Below are 26630 nucleotides of genomic sequence, written 5' to 3'. Positions count from 1 at the left end.
CTTTGGCAAACTTACCTTCTTTTGTGTAAATTTTAAGGGGCTAACTACAATGAATAAAAACCTTTACCTTTTATTGAAAATACATCATCATAGATTTCATGGGAACATATCATTAAAATACACCTGGCCAGAAATGCATTGGAATAAATAACTATATGATATATCAGCATTTTCCTTTTGTCACTCACTTGAGCATCATTCCAGGTGTTCAACAAATTTAATAACCTTACTTTGGGGGAAGCTCTAGGAGATCTAAAAAACAGGAGCAGCAAACATCTAGTAGTTCTCTACAGCTGTTACTGGAACACTGGCAGTGTGACAGCCCAAAGCTCACCTTTGAGAGAAACCAAATTTAATCCTGTTCTGAAATGGTCCAGAATGTCATTTGTGTGTATTGAATTCAGGAACAACTTGTTTTCAGAAATCTTCCTGCCAAATCAGTGGAGGAGGCTTTACGTCATCGACAGGAGTACGACGAGATGGTGGCAGAAGCAAAAAAACGAGGTATGTCAACTGCCAACAGTCACTGTAATTCCTCTCAACTCTGCTGCAAAACTAAAGTAAATCCTGGTTTGTAGGCAAGTGGGTACATTAAAGAACCTCTTGTTTAATGTCTGAGTTACTCTCTGCTGCATAGGGGCACATAGTTTAAAACAGAACTCAGTTATCAAATTGTTGTTCTGCTACAATGAACGTAGCTAAATTCAGAATGCAACTTAACCTTTTATTTACTTTTTAAGGAAAAACTTAATTTTTTTAAGATACTTGTGTAGTGTGGTCACGTAGAAACTTTCTGGATACTTGTACTCTTTGCAAGCAGCGTTGCTGCAGTTGCCACTACGAGCCAAAGTATAATAAAGCTGACTGCTTTAGGATCTGGTTCCCTGAGAATTTCTGATCAATTTCAATGTGAGGAGAGATGAAAACTTTGGGGTTGTTTTGCAATCAGCTGTACCTGTGTGAACCTTCTTATTCCCACTAGGCACGATTAATTTAAAAAACAGATCTGTAGCATCTGGTACTGTGTCAATCTATGAATAGTTGTTGAAAGGACTTTTGTAGTCTTGTGCCTAGTATTCAGGGAATAAGCTATTTTAAGAATCTGCGCTGCATGTTTTACTTGGGCTATTGTCAGAGATACAGGCTTCTGAACTGATTGATCGTCTGTGGATCCGTGGCAGCTTACTTTGAAAGATGCAATAAGAAATCCACAGCATTTGACAATGCATTTCACTCTGCTCTTGTGGTGGTGTGTTTCTTGTTGTGATCTGTGGTCTGTGTTCTTGAGTAACAGCGTCTTTGGAGGTTCAGCCATGTGCGGTGTTTTCATGTGTGTGCCCTGGTTTATTAACTGTTGCTACACACTCAAAGCTTCAGTAAAAAACTTGATGAAGCTGGTCAGCCGTATCTGTTTACCAGGGAGGGCATGTTTACTCTCTTGATGTGATCAGTGCATGCTTAAATAAAAAATGTCTTGCAATTTCACAGTGGTTCTAAGTGATGTCAGGAGAGCATTGGTCTGTCCTTCTTTTCGCCTTTTTGATAAGAGGAATCTGTAAATGATCTTTTTTTAACAGAAGGCAGGACATTGTTCTCTTGTCCAGCATTGTGACTTTGTCTTAGGTCTTTAGGTCCTGTTTCCAGAAAAGAAAATACAGAATCCTTTTAGGTGGAAGCTTCAGTAAAATTTGAATAGTTTTAAAATGGATGTAGAATTGCACTTTTAAATAATAAAATTATCCATAAATATTGCTGATTAGTCTAATGAATGCATAAGGCTCAGATAAAATATGGTATGAAAATCATGAGTGGAAAAAGAGCGCTGATGATGTGCTTGCTTATTAGTTATCCTGTGTACTGCAGAAGCGAATTATCTGAGTTTTCTAGCTTGATTTTTGCTTGTCTAAATCACTGTATTTGAACAACTTAGCTTAAATTAAAAAATGTCCAGAGAAATACACCTACAGTCAACAGAAATAGTACACGCAACAGTAATTTACCCTCAATCTTTTAGACATCTAAATACTTGGGTAGTAGCTGAATAATTTACCTAATAATTTGTATACACTAATACAGAATTATTAACATGTTATGCCTAACAGAAATTAAAGAAGCACATAAAAGGAAAAAAATAATGAGAGAGCGTTTCAAGCAAGAAGAGAATATCGCTAGTGCTATGGTGATTTGGGTCAATGAAATACTACCTAACTGGGAAGGCATGTAAGTAAAGTTCTGCTGTGTAAATGAGGCAAGCGTGGCTTGTTTCTCCTCTGGAAACTGAGGACCCACATACCTTATTTTCCTTTTCTGTGTTGTCAAGAAGTCAGTTTTTGTTGCCATGATATAATGTGAGGTCGTTACAGAGCAACATGAGATGTGCTTTCTGGGAGCTGAATGTTTGGGGGTTTTTAATGGGGCTTTAGCATCAACAGAGATCTTTGAATATTGATTTGGTAAACAGTATTTTGCTTGTAAATTGCTCAGTGATTTTAGAAAAGAAGATGTGCAATATGTGCCTTTTTTTTCTTCTCCCTGCTTTTGTATATTAGGCGTGCTACCCGAAGAGTTCGAGAGCTGTGGTGGCAGGGATTGCCCCCAAGTGTACGTGGGAAGGTTTGGAGTCTAGCTGTGGGAAATGAATTAAACATCACTCCTGGTATGTTCCTAAAAGATCACATGTTTATGCTAAATTAAGTTGATTATTTTCAAAGAAAAATGTAAACTTTTTTGCAAGGTTAGGAACAATTGTATTTTACAATTAGATATCATCGCCTCATAAATTATGGAAACAAGGTTCAAAACCTGCTTACAAAAACATTTAGTATTTTAAGAACTAAGATAGTGCTTCCCCCCAGAAAATAATTACGTTTAAAATTGAGAATTTGTAGCTTTGCTTTCTTAAGGGGGTGAAAAGGGGAATTGCTTTATTTTATAACTAATGATTGATGAATTGTAAGCATTTTATTCACAAAAATACAAATCTGAATTATGTAAGGCATGATTTCCCTGCCATAATTTGCATGTTCACAGCAGAAAGTACAATACAGCGCACACTATAAAACTGTGTCTAGTGGTAACCATCTAATAGACTCTTCTCCTGCCACTGAACAGTTTCATCACTGTTTTCAGTGATGAAACCAAGTAACCAAAGCCAAGAATGCTTAGCATGCTTTTGTCTTGGATGGGTGCTTTTCTTACTACTTCCTTTTTGGTTATTGGTTTTGTTTTGCTTTCTTGCAGAACTTTATGAAATCTTCTTGTCAAGAGCTAAGGAACGATGGAAAAGCTTCAGTGAGACAAGTACTGAGAACGAAATAGAAGGTGAGATTCTCCCGAGTGCTGAACAACCTCCTATTCACTTGTACAAACCCAGGAAGTCTTACAAATTCCTCTGCAATTTCAGCATTAAGAACACTTGTTTAAAATTCTCAAAGTCATTCCCTACTTAAATGTTTGCTGTCTTATAACCAGTCAGTGAGCAAGGGGCTTGGCAGTACTTACTGTATCAGTAAAAGACAGGTTAAAATATTGCATGTGCTACTTTCAAATTCATGTTTCCTTTGTAATATCAAGACTTGGCTCTCATGAAAATATTAGATGAAATACAAAAAGAAGAAACAGGAAACTCAATTACAGTACATGCTCTTACTTAGCTCTTCTTAGATGGGTTCTCCTCAGTTGGTATCACTTCCATGATTTTGGGAAAGAAAAAAGAATATCCTCTGTTTTTTGGTTCTGAAACTGAGAGGTGAAAAATACAAAACATGACACATTCCACATCCCACTTGGATTTCATTGTCTGCCCAGATGGCCTTTCCTTCCAGATCTGTTAAGTGGGGATGTTAGCACTCTTTTGTCAAATGCAGTTTTTTCACTGGCATATTGCTGTCTCCTGTGGATGTTCTTTCTGTTAAAAATAGCATCAGTGATGTTTTTAATGTTGGATGTCTCCTTGATATAAAGGTTAACTCTTTGTGCTGTTGACTGATAATTTTTGAAACGCTGCCCTGTGATAGTGTCTTTTCCATTACTTTAGTTGTTTGTGCTTGCCATAGCCAGTCCTGACTAATTGCCTACTTTGACTGTAAATTATTTGGGTCTTCCTTAGGGATAGCCCTGTGACTCATCTGAAGGTTGCCTTGAGACAAACAATTTATAAAAAATTCTGTGTGTACATGACTGTAAATATGCTTATCCTTGGAAAACATGTTTTCAATGCCCCTTGGTCTGTGGAGTGGTGGTTGCTTGTTCTTTTGTTGGGAGGGGTGTGGGCTGTCTTTGGGGAAAAGCTTAGGTAATCTGTTTTTTTTTTGAGAGGTAATAGTTCTGGATGGGAATGAAGGGAGAAGGAGCTGTTTTAATTGTGCCAGATGTCCTGGGAAATGGAATAATCAGGGAAAACTGAAGAGTGATAGAATTTTCATCTCTGAAAAGCAAGCAAGCTGACAGTGCTTATTACTAATCTTTGGTAGCAAAGTCTGGAAGACCAACAATGATAGTTTTAGGAAGACTGGAATGAAATGCTGTTTTCCAAGCTTCAGCAGAGCAGGTTCTGTTTAGCCTGTTCATCACATTGTCATCTTTGCTTTCCAGCTGCAAATCTTGTCTTATTTAAGCCCTCTGAAAGAGCCTTTTCCCCAAGTCTTTTTACCTGTATTTTTTCCCACATTATCACTAGTGGTTTTATCATGTCCCTGTGGAGAGGATTGGACAGAGATAATTCAAGGGCTAGCAGAATTTCTTCTGGAAGTTCTTGGATGAATGCTGCCTTCCTTGTCTTTATGTGCCTACAGGAATTTTGTTCTGAAGTTTGTAGAATTTATCAGCTTTAATAAGTGTTGGTTTTGCTTGCAGATGCAGGTGCATCTGTTGCTGATCGTGAGGCCAGTCTGGAGCTAATTAAGTTGGATATATCACGCACATTTCCATCCCTGTATATTTTCCAGAAGGTGAGATGCCTTTAACTTCAGTTACAACAGCTTTAAAATTCTGAATAGTTAAACAAGAAACATAACTGGCCAAATATGGAAAAGTTTTTAGAAGTTGTTTGGACTTCTTAAGTGTTTTAAAATGAGAATAAAGTAGAGACACTTAGTGATGGACTATGAGGTTTTTTTTCTCTTTGGAAAATTGTATGAGATTCCTATTAATGAGATTCTTATTAATTAATTGATTCCTATTAATTATGAAACTACAGGTAGAAATGAGAGTATTCTCACTGCTACACAAATCTTGATGCATTCTGGTATACCTTTTCAGGCTTTATGATTTTTATATAGCTATAATATATGCATACATATATATAAAATAACATGCAATATTATTATACAATAACTTGTGCTATTAAGAATTAAAATATCCATTGTCTCTGAAAAGGAAAGTCTAACCTTGGATCTGTACCAGATATCCTCATTTTCTATTATGTACTGATTTCTGCTGAATTATTTCATGGGATTATTGTTACTTTTCTTTTAACATCTCAAAAGCATTTGTGGTTATGCTTGCAGTAAAAAATAGTATTACTCTAAATATGAATAAAGCAACAATTCACTGGCTCACTTACATCTTAGAATACCAGCTTGTTCCTTTCCTGTATTTTTTTGAAAATAAGTATTTCTTTTCTCCTTCTACCCACTCCTTTTATTAGGGTGGTCCTTATCATGATCTCCTGCATAGTGTTTTGGGAGCATATACATGTTACAGACCAGACGTGGGATATGTAAGTATTTGCTGTAAAATGTTTGTAACATGACAAATAAGCTTAAGATGTCATGTCTTAAAGTATATTGAATAAATAGGTGTTCTAAACATTATGCTGCAAGCACTTAAAAAATAATTAAACTTTGGCACTTATTTCACAGCGGTCACAATGGTGGTAGTTCTTAGAGACAATTAAATAGCTGAAAATGTACTGAATGTCAGTGTTGAGTATCTGGATTGCATGGAAAAATTTAAATGGGTGTGTTCATAAGATATTATAGCTCTGACAGAGTATCCACAGGACAAAAACCCCAGAAGGTGTTAGTGGACTTCCAGTTATCACCTCACTTGTTCTGTGTTGCTTTTTCTTCCCCTGTTGCCATTTCCATAGCGATACTCCCTGCTTCACTACTGCACGTCCTAAAATCCAGAAATTCCTTCTTAGTGTCTTGCTGACACAGAATAATCATTCCCTCTGAGTTCAGTGAAGAAAAGACAGTTTCCAGCAAACATTACTGTTTAAAAACAAGCCAAAAAAAACCCCTTTTTAAAAAAAAAACTGTCAAAAACCCCTGGACAAACCAACTAAACCTAACATCTCTCTGAATGGTATTAGCTTAAATAATGAACAGTAATGAAGAAAAGGGGTTTTTTTGTCTTTGTTCCTGGGGGTACCTAGGAACATCTTTCACAAGCTCTAATGCTTCACGGTTCAAAACACTTGAAAAGTTTTAAGTCTCATCCATGCAACAAAGCATTATTTAGCACAGGGTGTGTCTTCCTCTCTAAATCAGATATGCTTGGGACTCTGCATAAATAACTAGTCGGTTTTTCATGTTCAAGTGTTTTTAGGCCTGAATTCTGTCATCTGTGACCTCATTTTTGGAGACTCTCCCATATTTTTTAAGTGAGATTACAAACTCTGCAGGTTCTGAGACTGCTTGTTCCCAGGGTGGAGTTTCAAAAGGCAAATAAGTAATTTTTCGTGGATAAGTCTTCTCTTTTCCATTAGAAATATAGCTAGTCTTCATATTTCTTATCACTTTGTTTTTTAATGTTAATATGGTAGTAAATGTAATGTAATCTTATTTCCACACCTATTTATCCCCCAGAAATGGAAAGCTGATTGACTGTTTCTGATGCATATCAATACTCTTTTCCCTAGTTGGTTAAAATGTTGACTGCGTGGGTTTTTTTAAATGAGAACAGGCAGCATGAATGTTTAGAGACAGTGGAATAAAGATGATTGCAGCTGAAATTGGTAGAATTATTGTTAACATAATGGGTGTTCAGATCATCACTTAACTACAAGAATCATGCTCTTTACTTTTATTGCAGGCTAAAGTGTTTTTGGGATAGTAATGGTGGAAAAATGTAAACTTGCACTGCAGCTAACCACCTAGAAGTAATTTTATATATGTGAAAAATTATGGTTTGGCAAGTGGAAAGACATGTATTGACTGTTCTGAAACAGAATTTTGTCTCAGTTCCAATGTATCTGTCTGGGTCTAAACTGTCCCATATGTGAAGTATTTCTCCATGACTGCTTTTCCCATAGTTTAACAATGAACTTGAGGCCAGGTTTTGTTTCTCATGAGCTCTGCATTCACTCTGTGTGGTTTTAACTTTCTTGTATTTCACGTCCTGAGGACTTGTGATCCTGGGACCTCCCAGAGCGTCTGAACTGCCGGAATCAAATTGATTGCATGCATAAAAATAATTTATCCACGTTGTTTCTGTTCATCTGGAAATGTTATGCAATAGTACTTGATAAATTGCAAACTGTAAATATTTCCATTTCCAAAGATGTAAGATCTACTGAACCCACTCACCTTTATTTGCCCGATGCTTTTCCCACTTGAAGGTACAAGGGATGTCCTTCATTGCTGCTGTGCTCATTCTCAATCTGGAAGAGGCAGATGCTTTCATTGCCTTTGCTAACCTTCTAAACAAGCCATGCCAGCTGGCCTTTTTCCGTGTGGATCACAGCATGGTATGCACACAGTTTTCTGGTTTTGGACATTAACGTTCTTTTACTTGAAGCATAGTTGTTTTATTGATGACTTTCTTTTGTCCTGTTGAATAATGGAGAACTTTAACCTGTGATTACAAAACTGAGAATACCAGCTACTAATCCATAGAACTCATTCTCATGTTTTGATTTCTCCTCTAGAAACATTTAATCATTTTACTTAGCCTAAGGAGTCACACTGTGCTGTCTTGACATCAGTTCTTGGTGGGGTTTGTGTTGGTTTACAACCAAACATTCTTTTGATGACTGCTTATGATGTGCTTTACTGTCCCTACAGATGCTGAAATACTTTGCAGCCTTTGAAGTATTTTTTGAAGAAAATCTTCCTAAATTGTTTCTTCATTTCAAATCATACAGTCTTACTCCAGACATATATTTGATAGACTGGTGAGTTCATAGAACATAGAAAACCTAACCTTGGAACTGTTGGAACACTTTCTACTTTGCTATAGGTCTTTCAACACTGGAAGTAAAGCATAAAAAAGGCATTCAGTAGGTCTTGTGAAATCATGATGAACTGTTGTGTGTAACTGCAGTTCCTCTGGCAGGCTTCAAGCTTTATTAAAAGGGATGTATTCAGTTAAAAAGTGAGACAAACAGGAGTGTTCTGTGTGTTCATTTTTTTTGTTGCTGCAGTTACATGACATAAGTAGGGGAGATGAGGCTACTACAGCATAGTAGTATGGTGTACTGTAAGTGGCAGTAAGTAGTATGGTCACTTGTAAGTGACTTGATGAAATGAGCATAGTCAGCTACTGAAGGAAGCATGACTGTAGGATTAGAGACTTTAAAGCAGAGGGAGGATGAAATTTAAGACCTGATTTGAAAAGGGATAAATTTGAAAATGCAGTGAACAATTTGAAGTAAGGAATGTTCTAAAGCAGAGAGTAGCAAGCTCTGTGTGTGTCTGTAATGGAAGGCAGTAGGGCAGGCACCCTTGAAGTGTGGTAGTGCTGTCAAAAACAGAATATCTGTTTGCATGCATAAGGATGAGCTTCATCTATTATTATTATTATTGTTTAGATTTTTTTGATTGTAACGTGAAAAATTCAAAAATGTATCACAGAAATGTAGCTGTTGATTTATCATTAGTACATCAGTGGGATGTAGCCTTCTATTGAGATTAGTTGTGGCTTTAGATTTAGTTTAGGAAACAAATGATGAACAGAGCTGTTAAACTGTATGGCTTAAATGGGAAAGGTTGAGTCACACAGTTGTGATCTTTGTTGCTTAAGTTCTTATGTGTGTATCACACTCTTGAGTATGAAGAGATTTGTCACTTTTCTAGCCAGAGCTTTCTAAAGGAGATGGCATTCAAATGGAGGATTTCCTGTGACATCAAAAGAGGTGGGTTTCAGAGTACAAGTTCTGACTTCAAGAACTGGACACTTGTGGATCATTGAAATAGGGGAAAAAAAATTGTGTAAAATAACTTGTCATCTGCTTCCTCTGAACTAATGTAACTGAGGTTTAAAGGAAGTTGTCTTTTCATTTTTCTGAAATAAGTTATAACTCTTCCTTTTTGTTTGTTTTTGACTCATTTGTAGGATTTTTACACTCTACAGCAAGTCATTACCACTTGATCTGGCCTGTCGTGTCTGGGATGTTTTCTGTAGAGATGGAGAAGAATTTTTGTTTAGGACAGGATTAGGAATCCTTCGTTTATATGAAGATATTCTCCTACAGATGGACTTTATTCATATAGCACAGTTTCTAACAAAACTTCCAGAAGATATTACATCAGAAAAGCTTTTTAGTTGTATTGCAGCTATTCAGATGCAGAATAGTAACAAAAAATGGGCACAGGTGAGTTGCTTGGAAATATATCAGATCTGACGTGTCAGCACATGAATATATGGGGCATTTCTCTTCATGGTTATTTAAGCTGCTTGTCTGACTCCTGAGCAATGGGCACTTTCTTTCTAGTGTCTCAGTCTAGAAATTGATCTCCATGCTAATATTGTGGCAGTTAATATTGATATTGTTGTAACACTGGCAGTCTTCATTAAATGATTTACTTTTCCAGGTGTTTGCCTCACTGATGAAGGACAACAAAGAAGGGGACAAGAACCATAGCCCAGCACCGAAAAGCTAATGTTGAGTGAGGTCCATTGGAAACGTGGAAAACCACTTGATGACAAGAGAAGTCTTCACATCACTTCTATGTGGAAAAAGCACTATAGAAAATGTGAAAATGAGATGGAGAAAAGACACAGCTCTCAGTGGAGTAATGAACTGATGAAATCTTCACCCTTTTGCCAGTATTAGTTTTTGCCATGGGAAGATCTGATTTCACACAGGATACTAAAACCTATGAAACTGAGAAGCGGGGAGTTCATATTTAATATTTTAAAAGAATCAGCTCAATGCAATAAACATTTGTAATAACTTCTGTTGGTACTTTAAACAAATTTTTGAGGCATAACTGTTTTTAAAAATACCACAAAGGCACTTTTTGGAGGGGATGAGGGAAATGCTAAATCTTAAGGCCCCAAAACTGCTATCCAAACCAAATGCTTTGGTACAAACATTACCTCCAAAATTAACAATTTGCAAGTATTGAGGACCAAATAAAGTGGTTTGGTATGTTTATGCGCAATGTGGTTGAGATTTGGGAAGGGGTATTTTCTTATTTACATTTTTGGTGTATTTTTTAAGTTGCAGCTTCATTCTTCAGTCTGGGCAAATGTAATTAACTCAGGAACTGTAGACATATTGTGCCCAAACCTAGAGCAACAATAATCTGAATTTTAAACAGTGGTAAGAACAGGGCTGCTATTTTCACTGTACAGCTTTCAAAGCAAGTGGTGTTTAAGCATTTGTTTTGGTGTATTGATTGTGGAGTAAATGGAGTGGGTATTCTGTGGAAGGGTTTTGCCACCAGAAGTTTTATATTGTTGAGCCATTTCCAACTAAAAAATACTTGTATGTAATGGTGAACACTAGAAAATGACAAGGCTATCTAAAGGCTTTTGTGTTGTCAAAGAAGCAGCCACTTTTAACACTTGGAAATAATGCAGACACAGAATTGTTTTTGAAACTGTCTTTTTATTAGTGTGCAATACTGAAATCCAAAAAGCATCTGTTAAGTGATAATTCTCTAACATCTTTTAACTGTGAGACATAAGGTCATGCTGTATGTGTCACGGCAAATATTTTCAAACATTTCCTGTTCTTGAAGATGCTGTACAACAACCTGTGGTTGTAGGGGACAGAAATTTAAAATGGATAGCACTGCAGGTGAGGAGCACTTGCACTCTCTTGATCCATTTTTTGCTAATATTTAATGTAAATAAATTCCTTACATGTGGGTTTTTGTAACTGGTCCCTCTGGAAATCAAGTAAAAACTACCATTATGTATTTTTAAGTGCAGGAGGCTTCCAGTTGTCTGGTGTTTTAAAAGCAGAGTCTGCATAATCGGGGTAAAGATTTAGTGTGGTGTAACTTGCGTTGCTATCTGGTTTAAAATCTACATATATGCTACTCATAACATTACAATTTGAAATGTAAATGTCCGATTTTTCTTAACTTATGTATTCACTACTTTAATTGGATCCAATTTGTCTTATATTTTTGTGTTATCTTGTACAGTTTTCTTACTTTTCAACTATAAATCTGTATATAACTGTAAATAGAAGGATCAAGCCTTCCTCTAAGACCACTAGTACCGATTCCCGTGTAAATAAAACTTAGAGCAGCTGCGGGCCGTGCTTCTTTCCCGTTCCGCGGGCCTGCCGCCGGCCCGGCCGCTCCCTGTGGGCGGCGCTCGGCACCGGCGGCGCCTTCGGCCTCCGCCGCCAGGGGCCGCTGTGGCCGCGCCGCGCGGGAGCGCTTCCGCCGCCGGGCAGCACGCGCGGCCGCCGCCATGAAGCCGGTAGGGGCCGTGAGGGGAGCGGGCGGCGCGGGGAGGGGGGCCCGGGTCTCACGGGCGGGACGGGGAGCAGTGGTCGCAGCGGCCGGTGCCGCCGGGGCTCCGGGAACTGCAGAGCGGTGCGGGTGCTTTGGGTGGGCACCGGTGGCGCAGCGCAGGCTCGTTTTTCAGCCCGAGACGACCGCTGACCTTTCAGCGCCCTGCCGATATCCAGCATAGAAAGGGAAGCTTAGGTTGAGCTGACAAAAGTTCCGGGTTCACAGATTCACGGCATGTTCTCAGCTGGAAGGGGCCCGCAAGGACCGCGGAGCCCAGCTCTGACGGGCCCGTACGGGGGTGGTCCCACAGGCGTGCTGTTAGCACCGTGCTCCAACCACGAGCTCCGGGTTCGGGGAACAGCACACTGATCCAGCCACTGGTCCCTTGGTAAAGGACGCATCATCCCCAACAGCGCCTCCATGCCAGTTCCTCTGCACGGCCTTGCCTTCGCGTGCCCCTCGTGAGGTGATGCCTGCCGTGCCCATTCCCATCCCAGCCCCCTTGGGAGTGTTTTCCGGGTTTGGCTCGGGCCGCGTGTATTGACCCGAGCCTCCAGGTTTTCCCCGAGCCCGGTTTCTGAGCCCACGGTGCCTCCTCGAGCTCTGGCCCCCGTAACTGTTCTGGTACAGCTGCTGTTGTGAGCAGGCAGCCTCGCCAGGTCCCTGCAGCTGCTGGGCAGGGAGAGTTTCAGGCAGGAGAAAGCCAGAGCTCGGCTTGGGGCGGTGTCCTGCGGGAGGACGTTTGCCTGAGGCTGTGGCCTTGGACGTTAAAGTCCCCCGAGGTACTTTAGCATGTGCTGGGGAACAGCAGCACCCTGAGAAGAGAACAGAGCGCTTGGGAGCACACAAAGAACTGTGCCCTAACAAGCTGTGTACCATATCTTGCATGTTTAAAAGTGATGGACGTAGGGTTTAATAAAAAAGTTGTCAGAGAATGTTTCTGTAAAACATTCGTCACAGTGCTCTCTTCTCAGATATGTAACACAGTTGTGTAAATCTGAGGCTAATTGATGATACTGTTAGCAAGGAACATGTTGTTCAATTCTGATACAAATAGGAACTCAGAGATCTTAAACAGTGGAATAAATTTTGCAAAGACTGTTAACATGTCAGTGACTTGTAGCTTTCTTTTTGTTTTCTAGAGAAAGAACACAAAGCGAGTTCCAAGTTTTCGCAAGTTACTGAGAACTAGTCAAATAAAACTTGACAATAAATTAAAGAATAAACAGTTCAAGCAGAAGAGTGCTGCTAAGAAGTATCGTAAAGAACAAAAGAAGCTAAGGGAGGCTGTCAGAGATGCTATTTCTAGAAAGCCTTTTCCGTTGGAGGAATGCAAGAAGAAACAAGTTGGTAAGTGTTTGCTCAAGTGTGGAGGTTACTGAATATCCTGTTGTAAAATTGGAGAAAACAGCATTTCATTTTCTGTATACAAATAGCTGCTGTTCCTGTGGAAAGAACGGGAGACTTTTGAAAAATACAAAATGTGGCCATTCTGGCACTTAAAACTGTTAGTTAAAGATGGTAGAAATGTGTTTGCACTGATCATTATTGGATGTCATAGTAAAGGGGCAGTTTTCTGGCATGACAAAGCCCACATGCATAAAGGTCAGTAGCTCCAGGTAGAAGCAAGGCATAAAATGGTCTCAAAACTGTAGGCAGGGTTAGGTTTTCAAGGGTGACTATACATGCGGGATCTTAATCTGTAAACATCGTCTTCTAAAATAGCTAAAAAATGGGAAGAAAAAGAAGAAGAAGATGCTCTTCCACTGGACATGATGGATGAAGATGACTTAAAATTAATGGAGGATCTGGCCCAAAAAGCATCCTTTTTAACCAGAGATCTTTCTTCTAAGTGAGTTGCAATGTCTCCTTTTCATACTAATTCAGCCTTGTCTGGTTAATACGTAATTAACGTGTAAAGTAATGTATTTATCAGGAGGTCTCTTTCAGTCTGGTGTTTCTTTGCAGCTCTGGTTTAATGTTTCCTCAGCCTGTCAGTACTTCAGTGTTAATGTGTCAATGGGTATCAGTGCATTCAGGTGCTCTGTGTTACCTTCAGGGTACGGTTTCTGCAGTGTTCCTTCCTGGGAGGTCCCTGGCTGTGAGATGAGTAGCATCCCTCAAACAAAATAAATGTTTTAACCTGTAAACAGAGTCTTTTTTTTTCTATATAGAGTGTTCAGGACATTCTCTGTACTATAGACCCCTATACATATTGCACTGCAAATTGCTGGAAAAAAATAAAAAGGGTTCTGTAAGCCGTGTCTGTAAACACATGCAACACCAAAACATTCATACAAAAAATTTCTTACCAGTTTTGTGAACCAAGGCATTGTGTAGAGTTCACAGTGACCTATGTAGAAAGGTAGTGCTCCTAGTTGTAGAATAGTGTTTATAAATACACTTCTACAGAGCTGTCTGGTTACATGATTTTTTGAAAATCTTAGCTTGCCTTTTTTGATGGATGTGAAAAGACTCTCCGTGCTGGTGTAGGGTGGTTTTAATTTGTTAATGCTGATTCTGCTTAGTAATTAATAATTTAGTCTAGTTTTGAAGGAAAGGCATAAATGGCTTTTATGTACAGAGTTGCAGTTGTGCTGCATGGTCTCTTGTAGCCACACTGCAAGTTCTTGAATTAGAAGAATTTTGTTTTTAAACCTTCCCCTTTATCCTAATTAACTGGGTGTGACATAGGTTTAAAGTCTTGCAAAACTCAAAATTTATTGTGTGGTTTTATTTAGAGATATTTTGCAAAATGTTCTATGTTCTATGTGTCTTACGTGCCTTATGCCAGAATGTTTTTAGATTGGTAGGAAAACAGTGGAAGTGGTTGCTCTTTTACCTGATTTACTGTTATGGGCTTTTAGTTCCCTTCATAGTGTTCCCTTAAATTGGAGAACTTATCTTTTCAATCTGCTTTACTCTGGTCAGCTACAATCTGTCTTAAAAACTTGTCAGATATTACACCACTTAAAAATTGTATGCTTATATTAGCACAGACGAAATACTTACCCTCCTGTACATTTATGTGCAGCTCAGGAGCATACCTGTGAAAGGGTGCCACACCACGCTGGGTTATTGCTGCTGTCGTTGGAGAGGGGTGACACAGGCTTTGCCAGTGGGCAGAGCAGAAAAGTGATAGTGATAAAAATAGCCATGGAGGAGGGTAGATAAAAATGGTCACTGACCCACTCATTGTCATATCCTGGTTAAACCCCACCTGGAAGGACACAGTGGGCCATGTTGAGGAGGCTCTGGGCTGTTGCCAGTGAGGGATCCTGCTGCTGCTGGAGTGGAGTCCTTCATGGCAGGACTGCTTGGGGTGGTTAAACGTGTCTCAGCCCTGCCAGGGCAGCTGCTCTGCTGTGGGGGAGCACAGGGGGGAAGGAAGGACAAGTGAAACAGCACCCTGGCCTGGGTGAGAGGCAGCCACTTAATCCAGCTTGTCAGGGATGGCTCTTGTCTAATTACACAGCTGGTTGATTTAGTTTGCCTCGTATTTTTCAGTGAACCAGTTCACATAAAAAAACGAAAACATGAAAGTGTGATTGAGAAATATGAGAAGGTGCCAAGACGTTTGCAAACAGAGCCCGAAAAAGAACTCATCCATCTGCTCCCCATCAAAGACAAGAGTGGCATAATTCCTCAAGCTGTGGAAAAGCCAGGTAAGAGGCAGATTCTGGAACTGGTATAGTAGCCAAGAAGTATATAATTTATTTGTTTAAAATTTCACAGTGTTTATTTTGTGCTTGACGCTAGACACTCTGTTTTTGCAGTTCTCAATGTTGCACATGATGAAGAAGAGGACACAGAAGATATGGAGGAAGCGGAGGGTAATAAAACATTTTGGGTTTTTTTTTTCCAAATCACTTACATACTGAAAAGTGTTTTGCTGTACCCCAAGGAGGTTTGCAATTGAAGTGTATTTTGTTCAGGATGTTTTTGAATATGTTCATTACCATGTTGCCAATAAAGCATAATAATCGTTATTCAAAGCTTGCACTCTTACCTGTTAGAATCTCAGGAATGGCTGGCTTCAGATTCTGTTTCTTCAAAATTATTTTGATTTTTTGCCTTGAACTGCTGGTTGCATGAAGTTCCTTTTATCCTTTGTGTCATAGTTGCTAGTAAGAAGGAAATACTAGTCTTACATAAAGAATATCTGTGTGGTTCTATTTTGACTACTTTGAGATCATTTTGAAATGCAGTTCAGGACACAGACTTTTGTAGGCTTTAAGTGTCTGTCTTTGTCTTTAAAAGTTTTTACTTAAAACACCAATACCAGGAAACTGTGATTTTGAGTTATGGTCATTTTCAAGTAACTTTGTGACTTCTGGGTCCTTACTGTCTAAATATAATCTGAAGTTGAGGAAGGAGATACTTGTAGCAAAATAATACTCATAAAATGTATTTTTAAGAGAAAAAGTGAATGGTGAATAATTCGATATAAATTGCAAACCACTGGTGTGCTTGGGGTAACACATTGAGTTTATATGTTCCCACTGTACTCAGAACACCATGAGCAGATTCAAGAACATTTAGTCCACTTATTTTTTGCAAGCAAAAGATTTTGAAACAGAGCAAAAATGAATCTGTATATATTATATATAAGATTTACCAAAGTCATTCTTAAAGCTTTCTGGACTGTAGAACTTCTTGTGTTAGTCTCTCTTCTTGTGTGACCTTCCCAGGATACCTGTTTGAAATGTAGTATCTGCAACATGGTATTTGTTAAGTGACTTCCCCTCTTTTCTGACTCTTCACATCTGTGCCAGACTTTAATGAGGAACCCCTGCCTGTTCTCACTCCTGAGGAAATGGCTGCTCAAAGGAGACAAAAGCTACAGGAGAGGAAGATGCACATAGCTGCCTTAGCATCTGCCATTCTCTCAGAGCCAGACAGCAATGTAGGTACATTTACTTAACCTGCATGTACAAGTGTGTGTGTGTTGTTCACTAATTCAAGAAGCAAAGATCTGGATGAGCAAACAGTAGCAAAACCCCAAGAATATATGAGTAGAACAAGGAAAAGGTCAGTGTTGTATCACTTTTGTTATTTTTCTTGTTCCTTAAGCATGACCCTTATGTAAGCTCTGATGTCAGGGTTGTATATGATAGTTCTCAATACTTCAGGATATACTAGAAGTTTTCCTGTAATTCTGTGCAAGTTTGTAATAGCAGGATATTTTGAACATTCCTGAGACTAAATTTTTGTTGAGATATCTATAATTTCCTGGCTCTTTATGCAGTGCTAAGTAGAGTCTGAGTAACTGCTGAGTTAATGTACCTTGTGCTTGTCCCTTGGTTTGCAGTTAATTTTCATCTGATGTCTGCCTGTTTTCTTCAATCAGATTAAGAAGCTGAAGGAGCTGCGTGCCATGCTGATGGAGCAGGATCCTAACGTGGCTGTGATTGTTAGGAAGCTGGTCATGGTGTCTTTGATGGAGATATTCAAAGATATTGCACCTTCGTACAAAATTCGGCCTCTGACCGAAGCAGAAAAGGCTACCAAGGTGAAATATCAAACTTATTTATAGTGAATGTGAGTGGTTAAGAATGTTTTCAGCTATGCCAGATACTAAGACTGATTTGTTTAATATGATTTCATAGTTTTGAGCAAAGGGGACAAATACACAAATACTTGTGGAAGCTCTAAAGCTGTGACACTTTCAGGAAGAGAGGTTTTGGTTTTGAGCATTAAATTCTTACATACTTCCTTCAATAAGTAGGTGACGTGCAGGTGGTAATGGAGAGGAAAAGTAGTGTCTGAAAGTGGTATACCAAACCTGGGTGACTTTCCTCATGAGCCTTGGAATAAGGACCTGCACTAAAGAGAGCTAGAAAGAAAGCAAATTATGCAATATTGTCACCTAACTGGCATAGATTTCTTTGTAACGTGTTCAAAAATTTGCTAAACAAATGCAGAGTAACTTGCTTTCTGGAGCTTGTTTTTAACCAATTTTTAGAAGGTTTTTTGGATATAGTTTTAGTGCAGTTTGGAGTCATGGTTTTAAAATAGCATCTAGTTGATAATGGTACTTCAAGCTCTATAAATGAAATAGGCCTCGTTGGAAAAAGCCCTCTGAACACATCTGTGGAAAAATGCAGATATGTTTTATTTTTAATACATTTCTAGGAATGTCTGTCTAGAAGAAAAATCTACTTAGATATCTGATATTTGTTTTAAAATACCAAATTTTTTTTTCACCACCATTGGCTAATTTCCGTATTTAGCTCTCCAAATAAAATCTCATTTCAATTATGTTTACAGGTTAAAAAAGAAACACAGAAACTGAGAGAATTTGAAGAAGGCCTTGTAAGCCAGTATAAATTTTACTTGGAAAATCTGGAACAAACAATTAAAGGTACAGTTAACACTTCTCACTTTTCACAGTAAAGGCAAAATTGTTTGCAGCAGTTTCCCTCCTCTGAATGAATGGTACCTTCTGTCTTGGAGATAGCACTTGCATGAAGTACACATGCAGTCACTAAAAATTTAAGTATTTATAAGATCATCATCATTCTGAAGAGTAATCACTAAAAATAATTTTTTTTGCAGATTGGAAGCAAAGGAAATTGAAGAAAAGCAATGTTATCTCATTAAAGGCATATAAAGGTCTAGCAGAGGTAGCAGTGAAGTGTCTGTGTGAGCTGCTTGTAGCCCTACCCCACTTCAACTTCCACAATAACATTATTGTTCTCATTGTTCCACTCATGAATGATCCATCAAAAATGGTAAGTGATTTTCTGATTAGAGAAAGAGTTCTTGTTTTGTGAGAAAAATAATTATTTCTGAGCTTTAGTCCACAATATCCAGATCTTTTGGCCGTATGTGTTCACTATTTTACAGGCTGTGTGCACTTTGTAATTAGTAAATACCATGGGTACTGTCTGTTACTAGCTCTTGTTATTGATTTGGCTTTACAGAACAATTTCTGTGTTTTGCTTTTCAGATTTCTGAACTGTGTGTTGAGGCTATTAAGAAGCTCTTTAAACAGGACAAGTTGGGCTATGCTTCACTTGGTGTAGTTAAAGTAATTTCTGGCCTTGTGAGGGGTAGAAATTATGATGTCAGACCTGAGGTAAGAGTCTTTCTGTTATACCTCACAATATTCTTCTGTCAAAAGTTTCAAAAATCCCCAAATGTTAAAGTTACTGCAGCTGCTGGCTAGAGACAAGCAGAATTTCCTCACTCTGTCAGACCATAGACAGTTCAGGATTAGGCTGAGGCAGAGAATTAGAGAGGTATGGGGCAAGGGAAGGAGACTGGGAGGCAGAGATCAGATGTGCCAGAGACATGGCTTAAGTCAGGCAGGGAGAGGCAAATGGTGGAATGGATAGAAATGGACCGTGCTGGGGAAGGAGCTGGGAGCAGAGATCAAGAGATACAGGTGTGAAGGAACAGGAGGGCAGTAAACAGAAGAACCTTTGACCAGCAAAGCCCACTAGATGGAATGGAATTCAGAATTTCTTACCCTAGTTCCTATCAAGTTGTAGATGACCTTTCATTGTATTTATTTTATTTTACAATAGGTGTTAAAAGTATTTCTTCACTTAAGAATTAAGGAAGTAGAATTACAAAAAGATTCTGAAGACATTGCACCAAAGAAAAAGTTCATGACTTACAAAGAGAAAAGAAAAAATCTTTCCAGAATGCAAAGAAAGGTACGACATGTGCTTTCTCATGCTCTACTTCTGTTACTTAGTGTAGCAATTTGTTCTAGCAGTGATTGCACAGCTGCTGTTGCCATTGTTAACTCTCAGCATCAGTGATCAATTTTTGCATGGTACTTGAAAATTTATTAGGTTCTAGAGGGAATTTAATTATCTCCCTGTTTTTTCCTGTTTCCTGTGTTGATAATGTTTTTGATTGGTTGTTAATGATAGGACAAGGGTTACCCTGTAGAATCACAGGGTGGCTTAAGCAACTCACCAAGCATAGAAAATTTATTCTCTGGGTATCTTTTCTACCTGGATATCCAGACTGGTTGGAAACATTGGATCTGTTGTCTTAAAATCAACTGTGTATTTTCAGTGGAGGAAAGCAGAAGAGAAACTGGAACGAGAACTCCTGGAAGCTGAAGCATCAGAAAGTAAAGAAAAGAAACTGAAGCTGGTAAATAATTGAGACATTATTTCCCTGTTTTAGCAGAGTGGCAGCTCCTAACCCTTTTGTAACTAAGTGTCTTCCCTCCATCCCAACCTGGCAGCATTCCACTTCTCTAGATCTTTGCCTGTGACAGAGATCAAGGTTTTAGTAAACCACACTCTCAGTTTAGTCAGGAAGGCCAACATAGCCATTCCTATTCCCTTTGTGCTGGTCTGCTCAAAATGATATTGAATCCATTGACAAAAGTCCTCCAGATGCCTGTTCCACAGGACACTGTGTAGTGGGGTACAGCCTCTCAGAGTGGCCTTTAGGCAAAGGAGGGGTGTGGCTGTAGCCAGGAGAGAGCCAGGAGCAGGAGAGCGCTGGAGGACTTGAGCTTTTCAGTGTAAGAAGAGCAGAAATGGCAGTGCCAGGACTGGTTGGGAAGGCCTGAGTGCAGGCTTGGACAGAGAAAACCATTTCAGCTGAGTTTAAGTGAAATAGAAATGTTTATTTCATGTGATTAAGTATTTTTGTTTTCTTTCCTTCAGCACACAGAGACCTTGAATATTGTATTTGTAACTTACTTCAGGATCTTGAAGAAAGCTCAGAAGTCTCCACTTTTGCCAGCTGTGCTAGAAGGTCTTGCAAAGTAAGAACAGACTACCTTCTTTTGTGTGTGTTGGAAAAGGTATAAAGCATTAAAGAAATTCTTGTCTCTGAAAGGGATTTAAGCAGTGAGAAAAGATAGTCCCTGGTAAATTAGTTTAAATTAATTTATTTCTCTGCTGACGTTTTTTGTTATTTCCAAAACCATGTCACGTGTGATTTGAAATTTCACATGATAGAATTGATGTGGTGCAAACGCCTCAGGGTGTGATTCCATTCTTTTGTCTGATGAGTTGCTAAAGGACACAAGCATGTCTTTAATGCTCTAGAAAAGCCATGAATAGTATGTTGGGGGCTGAATTATTCTTTCCTGTGAAGATAGTAAATGTTCAGCATTTGATTTAGCCTGCTTTTAAGGTGTGGATCTTGGCAATTCAGAACACTTTGAACTGAGTTTACAGATAATGTCTATAATTTAAATTGCAGGTTTGCTCATCTCATAAATGTGGAATTTTTTGATGACCTGTTGATTGTCCTTCATTCTCTTATTGCATCTGGGGTAAGTTGAATTTTATTACAGTTTTTTTCTTAAAGTTACTTTCTTTTGGGTACTTAAATCAGTTTTGTATTCTTAGGATTTAAGCTATCGTGAGAGTCTTCATTGCATTCTCAGTGCTTTTCATATACTCTCTGGTCAAGGTAGGAGATTTTTAAAAACTAACCTTTGTTTAATATTGCCTGGTAAATAAATGGAGTAAATGTGTTTATTTGGGATTATGTTTATAGGTGATGTTCTTAACATTGATCCAATGAAATTTTACACACATCTGTACAAGACACTGTTCAGCCTACATGCAGGTAATTCCAGACTTCTGTTTTCACTGTTCACCTACATAATGATAATGATATTCTGTTTCCTTGCTATCAAAGCCTTTATGTAGCATTAAGAAACTACACTTTTTTAAGATATCTGATTTCTGAGAAGATTGTTGTCTGGTTTAGCCTGCTTTTTTTTCTCGAGTTGCACATTGCATTACTGCAATACAAATACTTGAATTATTATTCCAATACATGGTAACAGGTTCTAATTGTGTCATTTCATTAGGAAGTGCCAAATATTTGATCTTGGATAAGCATTTAGTCTGTCCTCAGTTTTTTTACTTCTTTATACTTATTTCTTTCAGTTGCAGTTTAAAAATTCCTGTCTTTTTTCTCTAATTCTCTCTCCAATAAAGAAAAAACACCTGATTTTTCCAATATAATTCTAAAAATAATTTAAATTTATATTCTGCTTTAAAAATTTTTCTAGTATATATTTCTGATTTTTATAATGGTAACATTTTTATGATCTATTCTAAATTTTCCAGTAATTCTGAGAAGTTGAAAAATTGATGAAAAAATATTTATAAAATTTGAAATTAGCATCATTTAAATTAACTTCAGAAATGTGGATTCACTAGGAATAAACTATTAAGAATAAATATTCTGCTGTTCTGGATGGGTAAAATACTAGATCTTTTCACTTTTTAATAGTTTATGGAAAATGATACAACGAATGCATTTAGGATTAAAACAGTAGCTGAATTCTAATCAGCATTGTTTATTACACTAATTAGCAGTGTTTAATGATTAGATACTTTTGATGGAATAAGTATTTTCTTAGAAAGGAGCACAGAAACAGTGTTACATTTTTTCTGTTTAAAGCTGGACTATTTTGACCAAAAAAGGGTGGATGCTTAATGTGTGTATCACATGAGAGGTGTCTGAGCCTCCCAGCTTCCGCGCTGTTCTCAGTTCCAGTGTCCAGCCCCTAGCAGGGTATACAATGTATGTCCATGAAGTGATTCTTTGCTCTTTGTGTGAAATTCTGCTTTTGAGGTGGCACCAACGAGGACATAGGCATTGTGCTGCAGTGCCTGGATGTCATGTTTGCCAAGAGGAGAAAGCAAGTCTCCCAGCAACGAGCTCTTGCTTTCCTAAAGCGACTTTCCATCCTTGCTCTTCATGTACTTCCAAATTCCAGTGTTGGGATCTTGGCAACAAACAGGGTATTCATGCAAGTAAGTTTTACTTGTTCAAATTTTTAGCTTACTGGCTAAAAGTTATGGAATTTTTTTTGTTAAAATGATTTTGTGCAAATTTTTTTAAGGCATCTTTAACAAGAATGATGAAAACAGAATATGTTTAAATGCTGCTGAAGTGGAATGAATCCTGAAACTGACTCAACTGTGTTATAATTGGGTGGGTAGTATAAACAACTCAGTTTCTGGTTTTTTTTGTGTTGCAGACATTCCCAAGGATGGACCTCTTACTAGACAACGAATCTCAAGGCAGTGGAGTTTATCTCCCAGAGTTAGATGAACCGGAGCATTGCAATGCCCAGAACACAGCACTGTGGGAGCTGCATCTACTGCAGGTTTGTGAGTAACTCAGGGATTTGGGAAGTAACAGCAGTAAATAGCTGCTCAATGTTTAGGTGCTTTACACAAATGGAGAGCAAAGGTCTTCAGGCTTATCTGTTAGATCTTGGCCCATATGAGCCTATTCCAGCAGAGTGGAGGAAGAAGACCACCACAGTGGTATGGAAGGATGAGCTCAGAAGGGGATGTTGTACATCCCCTATTATAATACCACGCTGGTTCCTATTGCAGGTTGCCTTATTAGATTCCTTTGGAGACTTTTTAGAACTGTTAAGTTCCCTTGCAGTCCAGCCTTTCTTCCAAGAGGAGCTGACACCTTGATCTGTCATTCCAGTCAGGGTTTGGAGGGGGCTTCCTCTGCCCTTGGTCCCTGTTTTCTGGGAGTAGGAATTATCTAACTGTGGAGAGTCATGCTCACAGCATGATATGAGGGAATAAATGCATGACATTAATCCCACAAACTGACTGATTTTGAGGTACTCAGTTTCTAAAATAAAAGCAGACCTTCCATTTTATGAATTGGAAATAAACATGAGATTCTGTAGATGAATACATTATCCCTTACTGTCTGTCTACTGCCTTCATTCTTCCTTTCTTTCAGAGACATTATCATCCAACAGTGCAGAAATTTGCATCTCACCTTATTGCTGGAGCTCCAACTGAAGGCTCAGGAGCTCTTCCACTTGATTTGAGCCAAAGGTGAGTTATCAAAGAGTTCCTTTATTTATAATGGGTCCTGAAAGGAAGCTGTTGCTTATACTATATTAAAGGAATTCCTAAAAATAACTAAAGACTCTGGTCTTCAAACTCTCTTTCTTCTTCTGCCAGTACAGAATGCAGAATGCTGGCTGCCTTTTTTTTTGTTTTTTTTTTCCTTTTTTTTCCCCTTTTGAGACTTGTTGCCAGGCTGTGACAAGGGTAAACATCTCAAAGTGCAGTGTGTTTTCTTCCCCTGGGAGCCAAATATCTTCAGCAGCAGCCCTGATCTGAATATGGATCAGGATCACTGAACTGGGGCTGTTCAGTGGAAACTAGAACCCAAGTTGCAGTGTAAGGTCTGTACAGGTTAAAACATGAGAACAGCCATCCAGGCTCAGACTGAGATCTAATTCAGCATTATTTATCTAATGCCATTTTTCTTTCACTGTTTATTTACTGTAGGTCTGCTACAGAACTTTTTGAGATGTATTGTATGAAGGGAATGACCTTTAATCCTCCTGTTGCATCAGTAACACCCAGAAGAAAGGTACTGTTCTCAATGCTCTGTGTCCTTTTTTAACCGTGTGACACACCAATATAACCTCAATCTGCTGGCTCACTATGCAGTGCCCAGCCATTGGCACACTCAGTGTGGCTTTCTGGGTTCTGTACTTTCTGCATCAAGTACATTTTTTAAACTGGGATAAGATAGGACTGAATATAAGGAAGGAAAAAATAGCTCTATAAAAAAAAATAGTCCTACCTCCCACAGCACCAGTTAACACAGCAAGATTAATATGGTAGCTGTTATTTTGCACTTTGCAGTGGTTCATTGCAGATTTCTTGGCTCTTTTCTGTAATGATGAACTAATGTTTGTTCAAAAAGCAATAATAAAAAGCCAGCTCTTTCCCCAGGGTGGGTAGTTGCCAAGACAGCTGGATTTCCAGAGCCTTTGATTCAGTGTGTTGAGGGATGCTTATCCTGTAGTGTCACTACAGCTTTAAAGTGGAAATTTGTGGGGAACAAAAGGTTAAAGTAAAAAGAGGGGAAATGGGGGAAGTGTGTTTATATCCTCAGTGCTGGATGTGTTCCAGATGCCAGCCTCCATTAAATGTCCAGTTAGTGGTGTGTCCTTTCAAAGGTGATAATTTTCCTTCTTTCTAATGCAAACATTATAACCTATTAACCTTGTCAGTGCTCCACTTTGTAACTCAGTAATGTCAGTTGAAGCCTTGAGAGCACAATTTTTTTTTCAATTTTAGAGAAGCAACTTCTGAAAATGTGTTTGTACTTATTCAGTTGTTTCATAATGACTCCTTGATATGTGTGTCCTGCTGGGGAATTACATGAGTAGCTCTGACAGAGCAAGGCTGAGAACAGCAGATGGGAGAAAAATAAGGAAAAGCACAAGCTCCTTTAGGGAGCAGAAACAGTGGATCATGTTGCAAGATGACAAAGTGTCCATAGATGGCTATCTATAATGGACCTAAGTGGGAAAATTGCCTTGGGGTCTTTCCTGCTCTATGGCTGTTTGGCTCATTTAGCAAATTTTGGCAGTTATCTGAGTTTTACCCTGTGTTCTGCATGTCCTTTGTGTGCCAGGCTGTCAGCACCTCCCTGCTCTTGACACAGGCTCTGCACTGGAGCCCTGTGCACCACTAAAGAGAGGCTCTCATTTCTCCATGAGTGCACAAACTACTTGGCTCTGGAAATTTTAACTTTCACAGGGAAGTTTAAATCCTGTGCGTGATCATCGTTCTTTATTTGAGCACCAGGCAAATGCAGGGCTCCAGGTGTGGCTGGAGGCAGAAGGGTGAGGGGATTCCTTTCTGACTCACAACCTGTGCTGTGAGCATTGTTGCCTTTTGGTCAGAGGTGCTTATTTGTAAATGTGTGCTGTCACCAAACTGTGCTTGATTTGTATTTGTAAGGTGTGTTGAACAGGAGGCAGTGTGTGAACCCCCCAGCCCTGAGCTGGAAGCCATGGCTGTGTGTAGTAGGTAATCTTCTAAAGCCCAGCTTGGCACAAACCAGAAAAGCCTCACCAAACCCACGAGCTTATGAAGGACTGCCTGACACGGTGCTTGCCAGTTGAACAGGTCTGGTGTAGATGACTGTGACCACAGGAGAGAAACAAGACTGCTGAACTAAGGTAGGCATGGAAAACATGGCCTTGTTTAGTAATACAACTCATATTTTGTAACTTTCAGGACACCTTCTCGCCTATGGATTCATTTGTAGATGAAGAACTAAACAAACAGCTTCAACAACACATCAGTGAGACTGTTGCCCACAAACCCTTGGATTTTGCTAAGCACTTGAAGGAATCATCCTTGGCATAAATGTACCTATCAATCAAGTTCACTTGGATTCTTAATTATGGAGAAAGATTGCCTGAAAGAAATCACCAGTCATCATAAAAGGAATACAAGCAGGCTTTTGTGTGAATATAGAAACACAGGAAAATGCAGCAGCAGTTTTTCACACAGTTACAGGCCTGTCCCCCTAACCACCAAGCCCCTGTTCGGGGGGCTGGGGAATCACAATGAACTGTCATGTCAGTGTTTTAAAAATATACAAACCCAAATAATTTAAGAATTGTTTGCAACAATGCACAACTGTATTTTTCTTGATGTATTTTTCTAATTTTTATAAAAGAATATAGACATACGTGTTTCTGCAAACTCACTGGGTTGTGCTGATAACTTAATAAATATTTTGAAAATGTTAACATAATACTGACTTTTTGATGTCTGAGTTACCTAGACATTTGGACTATGTATTGCATTTATCCTGTTTTTCTTCTGATGTCTTCTAACCATTTATCTCATCTTGAAATTATTTTAAATTTGGTGTTTTTTTCCCCTCTGATGAGTCTTGACATTGGCAAATTAAGAATATTGAATTTCAGTTCTAAGCTGTCATCACGATTGAGCGCTCTGCTGCAGTGTCTTCAATAAAGCATTGCTGTCAAGAATACTGGACAAATACAAGGTAAGAATGTTTGTTGGTTTTTTTTTTTGGGTTTTTTTTTTTGGTAGGTAATTCTGTCCACATTCTCCAATTATTATTGTCTGAATGTTTTTGAATCCATTTTCAGCTGCATGTTGGCTTTGCAAAGAGCAGGAGAAATATATGAAATAATTTAAAGATGAGTATTGTCTTTATGTG

At 38.7% G+C, this 26630-nt stretch overlaps 2 protein-coding genes across 5 annotated transcripts in view; both read left to right on the top strand.

Annotated features, from left to right (window-relative positions):
- The window catches only part of TBC1D12 (TBC1 domain family member 12), a 40993-nt gene extending 29561 nt beyond the window's left edge, over window positions 1-11432 (top strand). For 2 of the 3 annotated variants that reach the window (XM_041461346.1, XM_041461345.1), the window contains 10 exons: window positions 422-504; window positions 2103-2220; window positions 2550-2656; window positions 3241-3321; window positions 4855-4949; window positions 5648-5719; window positions 7565-7693; window positions 8010-8119; window positions 9280-9538; window positions 9759-11432. In XM_041461346.1, coding sequence (XP_041317280.1) covers window positions 422-504; window positions 2103-2220; window positions 2550-2656; window positions 3241-3321; window positions 4855-4949; window positions 5648-5719; window positions 7565-7693; window positions 8010-8119; window positions 9280-9538; window positions 9759-9827 — 1123 coding nt within the window. In that variant the 3' untranslated portion in view covers window positions 9828-11432. The remainder of the gene's footprint in view (window positions 1-421; window positions 505-2102; window positions 2221-2549; window positions 2657-3240; window positions 3322-4854; window positions 4950-5647; window positions 5720-7564; window positions 7694-8009; window positions 8120-9279; window positions 9539-9758) is intronic. The other variant, XM_041461347.1, reaches the window with a different exon arrangement.
- Window positions 11433-11554: 122 nt separating this feature from the next.
- On the top strand, window positions 11555-26195 carry NOC3L (NOC3 like DNA replication regulator). Of its 2 annotated transcripts, none has more exons than XM_041460933.1 (21): window positions 11555-11607; window positions 12785-12992; window positions 13368-13494; window positions 15150-15307; window positions 15419-15475; window positions 16418-16548; window positions 16993-17154; window positions 17913-18006; window positions 18201-18376; window positions 18595-18723; window positions 19175-19306; window positions 19677-19757; window positions 20282-20382; window positions 20826-20898; window positions 20975-21038; window positions 21126-21197; window positions 22218-22399; window positions 22627-22755; window positions 23361-23458; window positions 23921-24005; window positions 25670-26195. In XM_041460933.1, the coding sequence occupies exons 1-21, from the start codon at window positions 11599-11601 to the stop codon at window positions 25799-25801; spliced, it is 2400 nt and encodes a 799-aa protein (XP_041316867.1). In that variant the 5' UTR covers window positions 11555-11598; the 3' UTR covers window positions 25802-26195. The 2 variants fall into 2 exon arrangements, with proteins under 2 accessions (XP_041316867.1, XP_041316868.1); XM_041460934.1 differs by lacking the exon at window positions 11555-11607 and adding an exon at window positions 11982-12108.
- Window positions 26196-26630: the final 435 nt, after the last annotated feature.

This window comes from Pyrgilauda ruficollis, unplaced genomic scaffold, assembly GCF_017590135.1.
Source record: "Pyrgilauda ruficollis isolate IOZ18807 unplaced genomic scaffold, ASM1759013v1 scaffold15, whole genome shotgun sequence".
In the NCBI taxonomy this organism is placed as follows: domain Eukaryota; kingdom Metazoa; phylum Chordata; class Aves; order Passeriformes; family Passeridae; genus Pyrgilauda; species Pyrgilauda ruficollis.
Note: the sequence above shows the minus strand (reverse complement) of the source record. Positions and strands in the feature narration are given on the sequence as shown.

What these genes read in the sequence shown, in the direction of transcription:
- NOC3L (XM_041460933.1), top strand. An exon ending in ATTCTCTTATTGCATCTGGG is followed by an intron (nt 20,899 to 20,974) that starts GTAAGTTGAATT and finishes TTGTATTCTTAG; the next exon opens with GATTTAAGCTATCGTGAGAG. An exon ending in GGGAGCTGCATCTACTGCAG is followed by an intron (nt 22,756 to 23,360) that starts GTTTGTGAGTAA and finishes CCTTTCTTTCAG; the next exon opens with AGACATTATCATCCAACAGT.